Source organism: Rhizophagus irregularis, chromosome 5 (assembly GCF_026210795.1).
Source record: "Rhizophagus irregularis chromosome 5, complete sequence".
Lineage (NCBI taxonomy): Eukaryota > Fungi > Glomeromycota > Glomeromycetes > Glomerales > Glomeraceae > Rhizophagus > Rhizophagus irregularis.
In genome coordinates this window covers 199,952-218,444 of record NC_089433.1, presented here as the reverse complement: position 1 = coordinate 218,444, position 18,493 = coordinate 199,952, and the positions used below count along the sequence as shown (strand labels likewise).

The window sequence follows — 18,493 nt, the reverse complement described above, 5'->3', positions numbered from 1 at the left end:
AACACATCCATAATATTTTTGCATTTTCGAAAAGAATTATTTACAGAATTTCAGTTATCAAATGGCAGAGATCTTAATAATGTCTGAAGTATCATAAGTCAGTGCGAGCAGCGTGACTCGAACCCCTTCTGGGGTCATTTTTTCGAGTTCCTTCAAGATCATACTTTATACTTTCCAAAGGAAGTATCAATACAGCATTTATGAAATTAATAACGTAGATAGTAAAATAGATAATAAACAGACATTGCTCAATAAAGAATCCGATCGTACAACTGGATTAGATACTTATTTGAAGTACCTTTATAGCGGCGAGAAAAATTAGGAATTTTGAAAGAGAGATATCTTAAATATAAGCGTAGTCACGCATAATAGTCCTAAATCCTAATCCCGATCATGTAACACAAAATAATTGCATATACGAAAAATTTTTTTTCTCGTACTTTAACATTCTTAAAGCGCCAATGAGAAATCAAATGATATTGCTGTTTTACAAAATACCAAATTTTTTTTTTTTAAAAAAAAAACTTTATTAGTATTATACAATATAATTAATTATAATGTAGACGTAATTACATCATTTCAATAAAGTGATCTATTACTATCAACCAATTATTCTACCATGATATCTTAGATAATAATTTCCATCGACGATACCCAATCTATATCCGTCTCTAATATATGAACATCGATTAATATCTAACACTGACCATTCCGCTTTGTATTTTATTTGATTCACTTCTTTCATAAATTCTCGAGGATTTTGATTAATCAATAAACCTCTCCAATATGTCACTAATTTTAACTTCTGATTTAAAGAGATCTTTGTTTTCTAACAACATAACTGATCAGCTAATTATTTCCTATAATGACTTTTAACTTTGTTAATCGAAATAATTATATACGTCGCGTTGATAACTTATTTGTATAAAACAACTGATTCCACTTCTCATAAACCCCATATTGTCCGTATATATTTCTACACCTTTTTCGTCTAAAATAACCCATCCTACACCACAATTATTATCCTTCTTACCTGCATCTGTATAAATATGAAGAATCTCATTATCTTTATATTCTAATCCTTTTATAAAATTTCTAAATTTAAATATCCTTTTAATCACGCTTAGTCTATTATCAATTTGTAACAACAATTCTAAATCATCAACCTTGAATGTATTCTCTAATTCTTCCCAATAATTTTTTAACTTTTTTCCATTCCTATATCCTCTTTTAATAACTCATAACTACTATAAACTTCTCTAGAAACACTAACTGCATAAACCAACTTGGAATTCTTCCTTTATTGCTTCTTCCCGCTTCATTCGTTACTCTACTCCAAGTTTTCATTCAATTATTTTCATCTATTAATTAACTGACTTAATACTATTAACGCTTTTCGGAAACTTCTATTATGTCTATAGTAGTATGTCCCTTTGGTCAAAATATTTTATATTATCATCCGCTAATACTTTTAATGCCTCCACTAACCAAGTATTATTTCTATTGTTTCTGATATGTTTAATGGTTAAAACTGTTTACTGAGGCTGATATTCAACCATAGGAATCACAACATTATTCCATAAATATATACATTTTTTTGCCGTTGACTTTTTCCAACGCATTATATTTATCATCCTTTTTCATTAAATTCTCTATATAAATATTATGAGATTTAAAAGATGCATTATTATTTATCCATACTCCAAGAAATTCACTCCTGTTATACTATTATTAACTTTAATTTTAACTCCATCTAACGAATACTATTATCCTCTTCCTCTTCATTCTCTCTATTTGTCCTTCCTATAGCTAATAATTCATATTTTTCCGGATTAGCTTTAATATCACATAATTTAAAAAAAATAGAGCATATACCATATAATTCAATTAAATTAGGATTAATTTTCTCTGATAGTTTATTCATACACCCTGAAAATATCATTCCTATAAAAAAATTTTTCCGTTATTTCTGTAAAAACTCCGTAAAAATGAGCCTTTCACGGATCCATTCACGGAAAAATGTAAATAATTCGATAAATTCCGTGATATAAGGTTATTAATTCCGGAAATATGAGCCTTTTATGGAAAAAAAATGGAATATAAAAAAAATGGATCGACCTTTTTTGGTTTTGGTACGAAATCTCGAAAATCATTTGAGCGACTGACACAAGACCGACAACAAAATCTCGACAATCCAATATCTTATGTCAAAATCCTGACAAGTCAAATCCCGACAAAATTATAACACATTTAAACTAAATATAACAAATTATTTTATTAGAACACAACATCACAAAATTGTCGATATAATGACTTGTCGGGATTTTGGATTGCCGAGATTTTGGATTGTCGAGATTTTGTTGTCGATCTTGTGTTGTGACTGTCGAGATTTTGATCGGATACCACTTTTTTTACAGGGCATATTATATGCTGTATAATTTTCACTCTTTTTTAATTTACATAATAATGGGTCAAAGAAAATTCGCCAAAGAATTGGAGACCATGCTTCTCCTTGATCCTACTGCATACGGTCGCTTCCTTCGGTCACTCGCTCGCTTCTACTCCAAGGATGGAACTAACTAGGAAATCGCCGTACAAGCCCCTGGGGGAAGTCCGCATAATGATCTCCCACTATAACTTTGTTTTTACGATTATAAAACACCACTTCCACTAAATCAATAAAACGTTCTAGCGCTTTAATCATTAAAAATGAAAACTTCATTAATAATATATAATTATATTAGATGAAAATTTATATAATCGGTCCAGGACCCAGAAATATATATATAAGGGTCAGGTGATGAAAAAAATTTTTTACTATGAGCTGTACGCATTTTTTCAGGGCCGGAATTATGATAATGCCAGTCGGTTACTATAATAGGAAATAAAAGTCTGACTGGCATTATCAAAAATTATCTAAAAAAGGAAAGATTTTCATGACTTTTTTAGTTCAAAATACGCAAACTCAAACCTGACCCTTTTATATATATTTCTGGGTCCTATCGGTCCCGATCCAACCCTAAATATTCCGATAGATCAAAATCTTAAATAACCTACAAAAAATAAATAATAAAATATTCAAATTCAGTGGTGCCATTTTAAGTAAAGTAAATTTTACTTTTTAGTTTATTCATTTAATTTTTGTCACTTTCGCAAAATATTAAAGAGTACATACTGATTGTCACCTTACCAGAATTAGGGTAGAATTTTGGGCAGAATTAAAAATGTTATGAAACTCTGCCCGTTAATATTTGCTAATGCTGGTGCGGTGAGATTTAGCAATTAAATTTAGTGGGAATAGAGAAATAATTTTTCGTAATTAAGGATGGAATGAACATTTATAATTAATTATGCAATTACGCACAGTATTAAAAGCATTGTTTTTATTATAATTTATACAATTGAAATATACAACTTTCAAACAAATAAATATACTAATATGGGTTAACGTGCTTTAAACATACAGTTGGTATATTAGAATGAAGTGAGAGAAAAATTAATTGTTAAGATTTTGTACAAATCGAGATTTTCAATTTGAGGATTTTGAATCTCGAAATGTACTATCGAAATCATATATTTGATACGTTTGTAATCTTTATTAGATAATAAAAGTACTTCACTCTTGTCCAAATTATAATGACGCTGAAATTATACTTTTTTATTTTTTTTTAAAAAAAAAAAAATGTTTGACAAATTATAAATTAGTACTAGAAATTAAATTAATATATTAGATATATAGTATTTAATGATAAAATTCAGAAAATTATAATTTTATGTATTTTATAAATTGAAAATCGAATCAGATGATGGTTTTTTTAAAGCTCTTCTAAACCAACCTCGTTCCTATTAAATTAAATAGTCATTAATAATGTTATCATGTATCATGTAATCTAAAAAATTAAAAATATAATTATATATATTTTATCTTACCAATTCTTTTTCAATTTCCTCAATCTTGGACGATACATCACTAATTCCATTATTTTTTTGATACAACTTATACCATTTTAAGGCTTTTTTCAAACTTTTTTGAACACCTTTACCAGAATTAAAGCACCTACCTAATTCATATTGTGATGGTATAAATCCATTTTTAGCAGCTATTTTATATAATTCAAATGCCTTAATGCTATCCTGTTGTGTACCATAACCATATTCATAACAAGTTGCAAGAAAATCCACAGCTATATTTAATCCTTTATTAGCAGCAAATTTATAATATCTAAACGCATTTTCGTTACTTTCTGTAACACCATTTCCACTATAATAGCAATGTCCAACTTCATAATGACCACACATATCATTCTTTTGATTCGCTTTCATAAACCATTGGAATGCTATTATATCATTTCTATCAATTCCAAACCCTTTTCTATAAAACTTTCCAATTATCACTTCATAATGCTTTATATTTGAATTTTCAATAAGATAATCAAAAATTTTTCGTGCTTTTGACTTATATTTTTCTAAAACTTCATCAAAATCAAAATTATTTGTCCATCCAATATTATTATATTCTAAATAAACTTGAACAATTTCATCTAAAATACTACTTAATAATCTACTTTCATCTTCAATATTATTAAAAACTAATGGTAATGGTTTACCTATAATAAATAATGTAATATTAATAATAATGTCTTAATAGACTTTTGACAATGTAAGAAAATATACTTACTGATCTTATATTCACGTAATGGTGATGATTCTGAACGATCATGCTTTTCATCTTTCTTTGAATCTCCAGTAATCTTTGAATCATTTGTAATAATTGGATCATTTGTATTCGTTGAGTCATTTGAAATAATAATCTTTGGATCATTCGTAATAATTGAATCATTTGCAACATTTGAATCATCTATAATCATTGGATCATTTGCAACCTTTGAATCATCTGAAATCATTAAATTATTTGTAATTTTTGAATCATCTGTAATCATTTGATTATGTGTAATCTTTGAATCATTTGTAACTATTAAATCATTTTTAATCATTGGATCATTTGTTATCTTTGAATCATTCGTAATATTTGGATCCTCAGTAATATTCGTATATTCTGTATTCTTTATAATCTTTGAATCTTCGCTAATATTCATATCTTCTTTAATCTTTGAATCTTCTTTAATATTTGACAAAATATATTCCAATGTATCAACAACTTCATCACTAGTTGGTCTTATATTTGGGTCAACATCCCAACATTTTTGATAAAGATCTACATATTCAGGAGGTGAATCACTTATTGGTTCTTCCCTAAGACCATTTGAAACTTTATAAATTAAAGAATAATATGGAATTTTTAAGAAGGGAGGATATCCACTTGATATCTCCCATAAAAGAACGCCTAAACTGTAGATATCAGACTTCTTATTTCTTACATAATTTGCAACAGTAAAGAATTGTGGTTCAACATATGAAGTTGATGTAATTTCGACAGTTAATTGTTTCGATAAACCGAGATCTGCAATCATTAATCTATTTTTGTGAATTAATATGTTTTTTGCATGCTATATATAATAATGTAAGTAACGAATTCAAATTAATACGTAGAAAATTAAAATTTTTTTAAAGAATAGTAATAATAAAACAATTTTATTCTTACCAAATCTCTATGAACAATATTTCTTGCATGTAAGCACTTTAAACCACGAGCAATATCCAAAGCCATCTTAATTTTACCGGCCCATTGAAGTAATCTAAAATTCCTTTTTAAATAATCTCTTAAATTTCCCTGGTTAGCATATTGTAGTGCCATCATATAATTATTTGATGATGGTTCTATAATTTTAAATAATAAATTTTATTAAATGAATATTATTTATTAATTTCATTATTAAAAATCATTAATATTAACCTTTTGTAATTCCAAAAAATGTATTTATACATGGATGAAAATTGACTTTCATTAAATTATTTAACTAGATATAATTAATTTAAAAATTAATCATATTAACTTGAATAATAAATAATAAAAGACAAATATGTGATTATATAAAATACCTCAATAAGTAACTTGTTCATATTATCTTCATTAATTGTAGGATTATTTATAAGAACCTTTAATGCTAATTTAGCTCTACCGTATACCCAATTAGCTCTTTTTACGCCAGATTCTTTATCAATCATTCTCAGGTCACTAAGATCACTATAATCTAAATAACTTATTTCACCTTCTTTTATCTTCTTACTAATCCATTCGTTTAATGAAACAGACGCCATATTGATAAGTTACGGTTATATAAAAAAGAATTTTTTAAGATAATTTGTGCTTGAAGAATTTTGAACGTAAGTTATATACGGTATGTAAGTTACGCCAATCTTATCTCACTTCACATCTTTTTCTTTAAATTAAAATACATTAGATTTAGTAAGATCTGTGTAATTATGACATTCTTCGTTAATTAAATATATTTGATTAAGATCTGCGAGATTAATTCCGTATGAGAATCCTAAATATAAATTTTACCATTCTAAAAGAGAATTTAATAAAGTAAAATAGACTTTCAAGTTGAAAATGAATTTTTTTCACATTGATATTAACACATGATTACACTACTTTATGATAATCTGTGTTTGTTTTTTACTAAATTTTTTTAAAAATTTGTTACTGATTTACGGTGCATTTCTTATCATGAAACCCTGTAAATAACAAATGACAGTTAATTATTATTCTAATATTCTGAATTAGTAATATGTAATCGATTTTCGGTGACGCATTCAATTCAACGACAATTAAGAACATAAGGGGTCATGATCTCCTATTGTTCCCGATACACATTTTCCCGACAATCATTTTACCACTAGTATTTTTAGCTGTGATGAGTCAAAAAACTAGAAAAAAATAATTTAAATTTTCTTTAAAAGTAGCTTTGCACTGGCAAAATGAACTGTCGGTTAATGACTGTCAATAAAACGTTTATCAGTGAAATTAACTTGTCCCGATTATCAGATGTTTTGATGAAGAATTATAATTAATCATTGATGGACAAATTAAAAACCAAATTGAAATTCTTAAACTTTCAAATGGCGACTATTTAACGTACGCAATATTATGCGACTTCAAACTTTATTTTTGATAGACCGTATTTTTGTCAGTAAAAGGGGTGGGATAAAAAATATTGGTTATGTATATAAATAACACGCTAATTATTTAAAAAATCAAACTTTTTATAAAATTAGGCATGGCATGCATAATAAATAATACAGAAGGTAACATATCGGTCACCCCTACGGGATGACCGATATTTCTACCCCACAACTATAATATAAGCGACAATACAGTTGACCCCAAAGGCTCAATCATTCGGCAAGTGACTTGATCATTTGACATCACTATTCCAGGGATCTATGACCAAAAAATCTCTTTTAAAAAATTGGACAGATGATAGTCATTTATTTCACGTTGTTATGATCTCAGATGATTGTCATGTGCCACTACATTATATTAAATTCATTTTTATTACATATGGTTAAAATTTCATTCTTTAATTTTTTACAAAATGGTATGAATCTAGAATTTTTTAATAACTGATAAAAATATATTAGATGATATACATACACATTTTTTACAATTAGCATGGCCGTAAGCGAGTAAAACCATCGGCTGAAGTAGAAAAACTTCGTAAAGAAAAGGAAGTAACTAAAATAAAAGAATATAGGAATTTAGTTGAGTCGTATTTTCAAAAAGTAAGTCATTTCTTAACGTTCTTTTATATACTTATATATTTTATCAATTTAATTAATTTATTAATGTACTTATTATCATAATTATTATTAGAAAGATAAAAAAGAATTTGATAATGATGCACTTGCTTTAACTACAAAAATATTGTCACAAAACCCTGATTTTTATTCAATATGGAACTTTAGGAGATTAATTTTATTAAATGGGCTTCTAAAAGAATGGTATTTTCTATTAAATTCATTATTTCAATGTTAATTTAACAAAATAAATGTTTTTAATTTATTTAAATTAGTTCAGAAGAAGATAAACAACAAACTTTATCAACCGAGTTGGTTTTTCTTCAAGAACTTTTTCAGTTAAATCCGAAATCTTATTGGATTTTTAATCATAGAAGATGGTGTTTAGAAACTATGCAGAATCCAGATTGGGATAAAGAATTGCAACTTGTCGGAAAATTTTTGGAATTGGATGCTAGAAATTGTAAGTAATATTTCAATTTAACAACAATAATAATAATATTCTTTTTATTATTTTTAACTATTTATTTATCAAAAATGGTTTAAAAGTTCACGCTTGGGATTACCGACGTTATGTGACATCAAAACTTTCTTGCACAACTGAAACTTCGCTCACTCAAATTGAGTTTGATTTTACAACTACAAAGATTAATCAAAATTTCTCTAATTATTCGGCTTGGCATCAACGAAGTAAATTATTACCACTTTTAATAAAAGAGAAAAATTTGGATGAACAAGAAAAAAAAACTAATTGATAAAGGTAAAAATAATGATTACATTCTTTAAAAACTCAATTTTTTTTTTTAAAAAAAACAAACATTTTTTTATAGAATTTGAATTGGTAAAAGCGGCATTTTATACTGATCCAGATGATCAAAGTGCATGGCTATATCATTGGTGGTTGGTTGCTCAAGGTATGAAAAATTTGACATTAATATTTACTTTAATTTTATTTTAAACTTTTTATTTATTTTTAGGTTCTATTATATCTACTTCACAAATGAATGAAGAATCAAAAGAATCATCAAATTCATTAAATCAGAATTTATCGATAAATACATCAGAAAGAATTGAACTTTTGCAACGTGAAATTAACGTGGTTAGAGAATTATTGGAATTAGAACCAGATAGCAAATGTTTGTATAAGTTTAAAATTGGAAAGCATATATTTATATATTATACATTTTACATTTAACATTATTTTTTAATTTATTCTATTAGATTGTTTACAAACCTTAGCAAATCTTTTAAGCGAGTTAAAATCAAACGTGAAAGAGGATTCAAAGAAGATTGATGATGAAATTGTTACAATTTGTGATCGTTTAATTAAGATTGATAAGTTCAGAACGAAAAGATATGAAGATCTACGTAAGTTCTAATCTTTTTAAATTATTGAATATAATTTTAATAATTAAATTTTAATTAATGTTATCAATTATACCATTAGGCTCAAAGTTTATTTCGAATCAACAAGGATAACATCTATCATTATTACTTTTAATTCAATATTCCTACGTCATCAAATTTGTTGTATATTTCTATCACTTGTTTATATCAATAAATTTCTGCTAATTTAATTTAAAAAAAGAGAATTTATCTCTGATAATCCATTGATAGAAAATTTAAAATTGAGAGAAAGATAGGAATTTTGGAAATTGGTGAGTTATACTGTTAATAGAGAAAATTTATTTTTATATTGACATTTGTTCATTATGGTCGTATTGTGACCCAATTGAGAGATCACGAGATTCCAGATTTCTTGCTTTTCCAAAACCATTAAAACTTAATTTTGAAAATTTGATTGATTGTTCCCCATAGACATAAAGATAAACTGGCCACACCTTTCCGAAAATAACGATAAATAAAATCAATTGATACCATAGTAATCCAGAATTTCTCAGTATGGTCCGATTCATAGGCGAATTGGTAATTAACGTTGATTAGGACTCAGGAGACAGGTTTATAATTAAATGAAGATTTCAGCAAATACAAAATAGAATTTCCAATAAAAATTTTTCTATAAATGCTGATACAAATTCTCAGATAAAGAACTTTACTCTTTTGTTTCGGCAGGAAAGTCTAAAGTATTAAGAGACGGTAATCTTTTTATTTGATTATAGTGTAGGATCAGTTTAGATTGCAAAATGACAAAATGACATACTTGAGATTTTAGATTTTGGAAATTGAAGCATTGTTTGAAGAGCATATAACTGTTACATGTAATCCATCTTACATAAACAATGATAAAATATACCGTTACCTTTCTTCTATGTAAAATGAAAAATGTATAGCAGCTGCTCTTTGAAGTTCGAACAAGTCTACGGAAGAAAGCATATATCAGCTCTTGAATGAAATCAAGTGATAATTATATTATCGATAATTACGTTCAAGGATTTTTTGGAAGTTTCGTTTGGTAATTATGATCAGAAATTTCAAAAATTTAGCGTTGGTTGGTTATGAAGGATGTTTCTACCCAATAATTAATTACATTCATAAAACGGGCACGAAGCATTAAAAGATTTATTAATTAAAAAAATTTATCACGGAATTTTTATATACAATAAGTACTGTGCATAAGTTCATACTTATTACATGAAATGGGAGAACACTGTAAAAATTAACGATTTTTGAAACAATATCAAATTGATTGGACGAAAGGATCTAGATCAAATGAATTAGTGAGTTTAATATTTAAAAAGAACATTAATCAATAATAAGCCATATAAGGTAATTAAGGTATCATTGTATATCTTTGTATTGGTGAACTCCCAATATGCACTATTCATGTACATTCTCACGTTCCCACTTTACTATCATATAAACATATTCTCTCTATGGATGAAGTTCACTTTATACTTTACCACGGCTATAGCAAATTAAAAATCAATTAATTTTTTATTAAAACTTTTCTAATTTTTTTCTAAATAAATGTTCATAAATGTTCATTAAAGAATTTAAAAGAAATTATAATAACTATATTTTATTTACTAATAACTATTCAACTATCAAATAATGTTTTAAAATTTGTAAAATCAATTTATTATCTTAACCATCCGTAAGATGAGTACGTTGATGCGTTTTTAAACTATCTAAACGACCAAATCTTTTTAAACAACCAGGATCCTCACAAGCATAGGGTTTCTCGCCAGTATGTCCACGTGCATGTCTCTTTAAATCACCAGAACGCATAAATTTCTTGCCACAACCCAATTCACCACATACAAAGCGTTTTTCTCCATTATGAACAAGTTGGTGAGAACGAAGATTGCTTGTTTTACTAAACCTCTTATTACATCCAGGCTCATCGCAAACTTTTTCTTTATCAGCATGAGTACGCTTATGTGACTTTAATATATCCAAACGTCCAAATTTCATATTACATCCTGGATTATCACATTGATAAGGTCTTTCCCCAGTATGACCACGTTGATGTCTTTTCAAATCTCCAGAACGTAAGAACTTTTTATCACAACCAGCTTCGGTACATGCAAATGGTTTTTCTTCTGCATTAATGAATTGATGTATTTTCAAATTCGATACTAGTTTATTATTTGATGCCTTATTATCAACGGTTTCAGAAGCGGATGCTTCTTTCGCCACATGAATTCGTTGATGTGTTTTTAAAGAATCCATCCTTCCGAATTTTTTGTTACAATCGGGATAATTACACGCATAAGGACTATCTCCAGTATGAGAGCGTTTATGTCTTTTCAAATCTCCTGAATACATAAATTTTTTATTGCAACCAGGTTCTTGGCAAATATAACGACGTTCTCCTGTATGAGTACGTTGATGTTGTCGTAAGTTACCCGATTTACTAAATTTTTTATTGCATCCCAAAAAATCACATGCATAGGGTTTTTCACCAGTATGAGTTCGTTTGTGCTCTTTTAAAGTATCTAATCGAGAAAATTCTCGCCCACATTCTTCGCATGCATATGGTTTATGGCCAGTATGAATACGTTGATGTCTCTTTAAATCTCCCGTTTGAGTAAATCTTTTCTTACAAGATGGTTCAGAGCAAACATACGAATTGTTTTCATAGTTTATGAAACTACGCTTGCGATTTGAATTGTTAACGTCATGAGAACGTTGAATAGTTTGAACGTTCGTGTCATTTGATTCTGAAGAAGTGCAAATGGATGAGATATCTAACGGAGATTTCTTGAACAATGGCAAATTTATATTTTTATCATTTGTGCTTTTTTCACTATCAGGACTACTCGAATTAACAGAAGTGGATGTATTTATTTCATTATGTTGAGGAGACGATTCATCATCAATTTCGTTTTCTGCGGAACTGTGTTGAAGCATATCTTGTTCTATTTCATCTGAATCCGATTCGTTACGAGAATTTAGTGTAACTTCTGTAAGAGTATTTTCTACTGAAGTCTCACTATCCACGTCACTCGTACTATTAATACTATCTATTTATTTGAAAGAAACACGGAATTAATCAGATTATCTTATCTTTTTTTTTTAAGGAATAATTTTATATTTTACCTGTTGATGAATTACCGGGTATAACGTCCGAAACTGCCGGATTATATTTAAAAAAATTCATTGTCACAAAATAAAAGAATAATAAAATAAAGTTATTTAAAGCTAAAATTTTTATAGAAAAAAACGAAAATTTTTTTTTGCCCAAAAGCCTTTTATATTCATTATTTTTGATCATCACGTGTGAATTTGCCGTCTCAGCCATATACAAATTTGATAAGCCGGACTCACTTCGGCTATACGAAATCCGAACTTTACGCCCTAAACCGTACCAAATTAAAGTTAGCTTGAGGCTTTGCCGCGGCTTAGCTGGCACATCATTTTACAAATTAAGTTAGTCCCTGTTGGTCATGAATATAAATAACTTTTGATTAATGCAAGATTCCTTCTTAATATAAAAAGCCAACACAGCCCATTAGATTTAAGGAATTTAAGCCGCAATAAAATTTACAAAAACTACATTTTGTTTATAATGTTATATTACCGGAAATGACCAATTTTTTTTTATGATGTAATAATCAAATTATGTCACTAAAATTCCTTTTTAAAATAATCGAGATCGATCAACCTTTTTGATTCTTGAAATTTATAAAGGAATTTGTGACGTTCTTCATATTTTTAATTTAACCAAAAATGGAAATTATGCGGAATGCATTTATTTTAATACCCGGAAAATTTTTATAAATCAGGATTTTCTTGATTTTAAACCTTTCATTTTTCTAAATCATTTTATTTATTTGATCATCTTGCTTAATACTTTTTAAGAATATGGCACAGAATAAAGAATTTCATTATCAACAAGGTGAAAGAATTCTTTGCTATCATGGACCTATGATTTATGAAGCAAAGGTAATGTATACACAAATAAAAATTGTAATAATTATTATTCAATTACGATAAATGAAAAAAAATAATTTTCTTTTAGATTTTAGAAGCGGATAATAAACATCCAAAAACCAATTTACCGGGCCCACATTATCTAATACATTACAAAGGATGGAAAAATACGTAAGAATTCATTATTTTTTTTTTTCTTTCGAAAATAAAAAAAAAACTATATTTTTTGGTTTTTATGTAGGTGGGATGAATGGGTTTCAGAGGGTCGAGTGTTAAAATTTAATGATGCGAATTTGGCTAAACAAAAAAATCTCGAAGAATCTTTAAGTAAAAAAGGAAGGTCGACTGTTAAAAAACCTGCTCAAGAAACTACAGCTGAAAAAGGGAAGAAAAGAAGGAGAGATACTTTAACGGACAAAGTAACTAGAGTTTGCTTTATTATTTACGTTGATATTGATTGAAAAAAAAATTTTGAGTTTTCTTCTTTCCTTTTATTTAGGATGAAAGTGTCAAAAAACCAAAGATTAACATTCCTGTCCCTGATCCCCTTCGAGCAATTCTAGTTCAAGATTGGGAAAATATTGATAAATCATCATTGGTAATTAAATTTATGTATATCCTAATATAATCTATTTAGTATTTATAATGTGTTTGTTTATTCAGGTCGTGCCTTTGCCAAGAAAACCTTCTGTGAAGGACATTATAAGTCAATATAGGACATATCGAAATAAGAAAGGAGGACAAGAATCGTAAATACAGAATATTAAAAATATCATAATTAGTGTTTCCTATAAAAATTTTACAAATTTAATTTTTTTTTTCGTTATTATAGCGATGGTATTGCAAATGAAGTCATCGATGGAGTGCAATTTTATTTTAACAAATGTTTGAGATCCCGTTTATTGTATACATCAGAAAGACAACAATATCGAGGAATACGTAACAAATTTGAACAATTGGATAACTCCCAAATATATGGAGCAGAGCATTTATTAAGATTGTTTGGTGTGTAAACTAAATTAGTGAAGTTATTTGTGTGGTTACTTGAGTTACTGAAATTAAATGATTCTAATTATTTATATAATTTATTTAGTATCTTTTCCACAATTGATTTCAAATATGAATCTTGCAGAAGATACATTAGACACCTTGAAATATCACTTGTCAGATTTCCTAAAGTAAGACTTTTTATATTCATCTCAATTATTAGGAATAGAGTAACTATTTTATATATTTTAATAAATTAAATTTATTTTTTTTTTATGCGCGAATATAGCTTTTTAAATGATCATAGGAAAGAATATTTTATTGATGAATACCAAAAATTCAAAGATTAGATGATATATATCAAGATATTTCGGTAACTAAATGCCGCTAAATTTAAATTTAAATTAGAAATAGTATTTACAAATACATTCCGGATGTTCTATTTTAATATTCCTAGAAATCTATTACCTTGGAGGTCATTTCAATAGACAATCAATCAATATCAATTGAATCATTTATTTATTTGGTGGAAAAAAAAATATTTAATGATTTATTTAAAAAATACTTTTTTTGAAAGACAATGTATTTATATAATTAGACTAATATTTACAATATAGTTGGATTTTCAATTATACAAATGCGATTTTTTATTAAATAAATAAAGTTTCCTTCAATTATATAATCTTTTTAATTTTTAATTTTAATGTTTTTATTAGCTATTTTACAAAAAAAACCAACCATTTTTTTTTTTAAAAAAAAAGGAAAAAAAAGAACTAATTCAAAATAATTCAAATCATTTAACTTGATCATCACACGCACATCTCGATTCTTCCCCTCCACCTTTTCTTCAAAAAATTATCAAGTTGGATTTGCGCTATTAGTGCTAGTAGCATTACCTAAGAACTTTATAACATTTTGTCGATTCATTTTTCTAACAACTTCAAATAAGCTACTTTGCCAATAATGATCAACTCTTACTCTAAAATAATAGGGAAATCTAGGATAACAAAATGCTTCAATATTTTTTAGTACATCAAAATTAATTCCTAATGCTAAATCTTTTATGCATACTGGACCTGGACTTTTTCCCATCTTTATTGCTTCTTCTATATTAGTGGGTAATATTCCTACACTTGTAATTTTCAAAAGGAATAAGTTTTGTTTAAAACAAATAAACAACTTTTTTTTAAAAAAAGAATACTTACGTATCATCAATTGTCTGCCATCTCACTTTACCATACAATTGTGTGTCATTTCTAATAACGGCATCAGAAGTAGCACAATAACCATTAAAACTATTGGTAAGTTGTTCAGGAGTCATATCATTAGAAGTATATCTGTACGATTCAGTAAACCATTCATATGTATAATGTATCCATGGTTGTCTATTCTGTACATTATTATAAATTCTACCGAAGAAAACAACTATACGAGTATTATTATTTATCATCTCACGTAATGTTATCCATGGCTTATTAGGATCTGACATTGAATACATCATTGAATGCCCTGTTGTTTGATTTACAAAATATTGTGCTAGTTTTGATTGTATATAATTACTAAGTATTTGTGGGTCTCCATCCGTATCACCAAATTCAATTGTTATAACCTCGTTGGGGTTGGAATTCATGAAATCCAAAATTACTTGAAATACTGTATCTAATTCTTCTCCCAATGCTCTCGCCGGATTTTGACCATGGCAAAAAACTCCATGTTCATTATTTAAAAGACATGTATCAAAATCAAACAATCTAATCCCTAAAAGTTTTTTTTTTTTAAAAAAAAAGTTAACACAAATTTCAAAACAAAATCATCTCTTTTCTCCTCCTTTAAAATTTAGACTTACCATCCTGAAGTTGTCTTAAAACAGGATAACCAGGATTGTTTTCCCAAAAACAAGTTATAATCCAATCAGGCACGTCAATTTCACACGCATTACCCCAAACATTACAAACTCTATCACTGTTGGTACAAACAGCATTCCATGCTGTACACAAAGCATTACTAGACCTACATGTCTTATTGAATCCTTCACACAACCAATGTAACCATTGTGGATTCCGTTGTTTACACGCTGAAGTTTGTGCATCGCATTGCATCCCATATGTCATTAAACATTGTGCGTATTGTTTACTACATACACTTACTGAATCTAAACAATTTCTTACTGTTAGATTGCAATCGAATTCTAAATTGTATGATGCACTATTATGAGTTCCGGGATAAGTCTAAAATAACGAAAAGGGAAAGTGAAAGTAAGAAAAAAAGAGAATTCACTTTAATAAATTCGAACAAATCTTTTTCTTTGGAAAAAAAAAATGAACGCGCTATTTTTACCACTTGATCATATCTTAGATCGCAAATAGCTGCATCACCATTACACTTTAATGGCTCTTTTGCAACAGTATTATTTATATTAGGAGTTCCCGACTGTGCGTCACGTTTATTAACCCGAATGGCATAATTTGGAAAATTATTATTATCCTTTGATTGTGACAAATTGACGTATAATAATAATAATTGAATTATTAAAAGAAATAATATAGTATTGCATTGAATTCGATCCATTACTTAATGAGATTATAATATGATGAAATCTGCAAAGAATGAGTAAATATACTGTTAATATTGATTTGATTATGTTGATTCTTTCAAATCCAAATCTAACATTATTATATAAACAATGAATGCCAAAAAATTAAGAGAAATTGATTGAAAAATTTTCTTGACTCTTTGATGATATGAATTAATTAGATTAAGATACTTACTTGATTATTAAAGCATTAAGTAATAGAAAAATTCAAGAATGAAAGAAAAATATTTAGCGTAGGTTAGGGGAAAAAATAATAATAAAATAATAAATAAATTGTCCTTATTTTAGATGTACAACAGATTAGACAAAGAAAACCCCCGAATTTTTTTCAATCTAGCTCTTAAAAAGCAGATAAAATGTTCAATTATAATAAAATATAAGTGGTAAGGAACTACAGGCTTCTGAAATTCATTGTTTATAAGTGTTGCGAAAGAAAATCCAACACACATTTTGTTTTGTAAATACGGGGAATAAAAAGATAGAATGGCTTAGGAGCTTTAGATGTTAAAACGTGTAACATAAAGTTTATTACTGTAAAGGGATAACCGACATTTTGTTCTCTAAATAGTAATAGGTAGGCGCACAAGGTCTATTAAACGACTTAAACGTGTAAACTGAACTAAGCCATTTGGATTCTAACAGAAAAATTTTCTTTTTACAGTTTAGTCGATTTTTTTCAGAATGGACAATGGGAGTTCAAAAAAAGTTCGCAGTGACTTCGCCTCATATTAATTTCATATGACCATAGAGTTAATCAATGTTTTTTTCAATATATGACTTACAAATTCAATTTGATCCCAGTCTTTCACCCATTATACGGATGGCACGTTCGAGATGTGATAAATTGATAATTGATAAGATATCGACTAAGTTTTTAATATTCAGATAACAACATCCCGACCGAACAAAAAAATATCAATTAACAAAACTATTAAATGAGTTTAACTATAATACATGTTAACGTCCTGCCAGGATAATGTAATCTTGGATTTCTTGCGTAATCGTCAATAAATTTATAGTAAATTTATATTTGTTGAGTTTCTTCATTCTTTAACATTTCTCTCTCGCAAAAAGAGATTATTATGAGTAAAAAACGTAGTTGATCCTCTCATAGCAGATAGACCAAAGACGATTGCAGATAAGTATATCAGCCACAGTATATTATCAAGGCATCACAATCTAGCTTAGTTTTCCTTGTGCTTTTAAAAACTATGATACCGAATTTTTTTCTAAATAGCATTTATTCCAGAACTCAAGATCCATTTTCACTATTCTAATAGTACGCGTTAGAAACTAAAGATTTTTTTAGTCTGGAGTAAAGCATATTTGTGCTTTAATTAATTAGATTTTAGTCTAACGAAACAATGATATATGATGATATGTTACAAGAGAGAAAGAGGAATTTTTTATAATATAACAATAAATTTTATTATTATTCTTTCATATTTTGTTTGTTCTATTGTACATCTATTGATAAAAGTAATTTAAGGTTTCGGGTATAATCCATATAAATCGAATTATATTGAATGGCTAACCTAAATTGTAGTAATGCGTCCCACCTAAAAAATTGTGGAAAATTATGTGAAAATCCAAAAATTTATTTATTAAAAAATACGTTAGCGTTTGTCACACAAAATTTTGTTATAAGTAAACTCTTTTTATTAATTATTATTTGTAACATAAGTAAACTCTTTTATTATAAGTATTATTCGTAACAACTTATAAGTAAATTCATTTAACTCATTCAACTCATTTAACTTTTCATACAATTTCTCCTTTTTCTTGGGAACTTTAATACTTGGATTGTTGCACCGGGTTCATGAAGTACTCCAAATCCATACGTCAGAACTTCTGGTGACACCAGTTGATCATATT

The 18,493-nt window shown here is 27.6% G+C and overlaps 5 protein-coding genes across 5 annotated transcripts; 2 read left to right on the top strand and 3 right to left on the bottom strand.

Annotated features, from left to right (window-relative positions):
* Positions 1 to 601: 601 nt before the first annotated feature.
* OCT59_024625 (uncharacterized protein) lies at positions 602 to 1,347 on the bottom strand (the record flags this gene model as incomplete). Its single annotated transcript, XM_066132875.1, has 3 exons — positions 602 to 829; positions 903 to 1,218; positions 1,283 to 1,347. The coding sequence occupies 3 exons, from the start codon at positions 1,345 to 1,347 to the stop codon at positions 602 to 604; spliced, it is 609 nt and encodes a 202-aa protein (XP_065991564.1).
* A 2,433-nt stretch (positions 1,348 to 3,780) lies between these two features.
* On the bottom strand, positions 3,781 to 6,219 carry OCT59_024624 (uncharacterized protein; the record flags this gene model as incomplete). The annotated part of the gene is made up of 6 exons (XM_025331146.2): positions 3,781 to 3,843; positions 3,931 to 4,607; positions 4,679 to 5,507; positions 5,603 to 5,778; positions 5,855 to 5,918; positions 6,001 to 6,219. The coding sequence occupies 6 exons, from the start codon at positions 6,217 to 6,219 to the stop codon at positions 3,781 to 3,783; spliced, it is 2,028 nt and encodes a 675-aa protein (XP_025176771.2).
* Positions 6,220 to 7,499: 1,280 nt separating this feature from the next.
* OCT59_024623 (uncharacterized protein) lies at positions 7,500 to 9,566 on the top strand (the record flags this gene model as incomplete). The annotated part of the gene is made up of 12 exons (XM_066132864.1): positions 7,500 to 7,502; positions 7,576 to 7,686; positions 7,778 to 7,905; positions 7,977 to 8,164; positions 8,251 to 8,276; positions 8,419 to 8,461; positions 8,532 to 8,615; positions 8,679 to 8,837; positions 8,923 to 9,069; positions 9,149 to 9,155; positions 9,319 to 9,359; positions 9,520 to 9,566. 12 exons carry the CDS (start codon positions 7,500 to 7,502, stop codon positions 9,564 to 9,566), a joined length of 984 nt encoding a protein of 327 aa, XP_065991563.1.
* A 3,322-nt stretch (positions 9,567 to 12,888) lies between these two features.
* Positions 12,889 to 14,707, top strand: OCT59_024622 (uncharacterized protein). Its single transcript, XM_025318172.2, has 8 exons — positions 12,889 to 13,050; positions 13,127 to 13,209; positions 13,280 to 13,457; positions 13,538 to 13,636; positions 13,702 to 13,787; positions 13,871 to 14,043; positions 14,132 to 14,216; positions 14,315 to 14,707. The coding sequence occupies exons 1-8, from the start codon at positions 12,970 to 12,972 to the stop codon at positions 14,373 to 14,375; spliced, it is 846 nt and encodes a 281-aa protein (XP_025176768.1). The 5' UTR covers positions 12,889 to 12,969; the 3' UTR covers positions 14,376 to 14,707.
* Positions 14,708 to 14,712: 5 nt separating this feature from the next.
* OCT59_024621 (uncharacterized protein) lies at positions 14,713 to 17,075 on the bottom strand. The gene is made up of 5 exons (XM_025318171.2): positions 16,794 to 17,075; positions 16,363 to 16,622; positions 15,872 to 16,253; positions 15,231 to 15,783; positions 14,713 to 15,157 (listed from the first exon to the last, which is right to left on the bottom strand). The coding sequence occupies exons 2-5, from the start codon at positions 16,591 to 16,593 to the stop codon at positions 14,884 to 14,886; spliced, it is 1,440 nt and encodes a 479-aa protein (XP_025176767.1). The 5' UTR covers positions 16,594 to 16,622; positions 16,794 to 17,075; the 3' UTR covers positions 14,713 to 14,883.
* Between the last annotated feature and the right edge of the window lie 1,418 nt (positions 17,076 to 18,493).

What these genes read in the sequence shown, in the direction of transcription:
- OCT59_024622 (XM_025318172.2), top strand. Translation starts at nt 12,970, where the DNA reads ATGGCACAGAATAAAGAATTTCATTATCAACAAGGTGAAAGAATTCTT. An exon ending in AAGAAAGGAGGACAAGAATC is followed by an intron (nt 13,788 to 13,870) that starts GTAAATACAGAA and finishes TCGTTATTATAG; the next exon opens with CGATGGTATTGCAAATGAAG. An exon ending in GCATTTATTAAGATTGTTTG is followed by an intron (nt 14,044 to 14,131) that starts GTGTGTAAACTA and finishes TAATTTATTTAG; the next exon opens with TATCTTTTCCACAATTGATT.
- OCT59_024621 (XM_025318171.2), bottom strand. Translation starts at nt 16,593, where the DNA reads ATGGATCGAATTCAATGCAATACTATATTATTTCTTTTAATAATTCAA. An exon ending in TTTAAGACAACTTCAGGATG is followed by an intron (nt 15,784 to 15,871) that starts GTAAGTCTAAAT and finishes AAAAACTTTTAG; the next exon opens with GGATTAGATTGTTTGATTTT. An exon ending in TGGCAGACAATTGATGATAC is followed by an intron (nt 15,158 to 15,230) that starts GTAAGTATTCTT and finishes GAAAATTACAAG; the next exon opens with TGTAGGAATATTACCCACTA.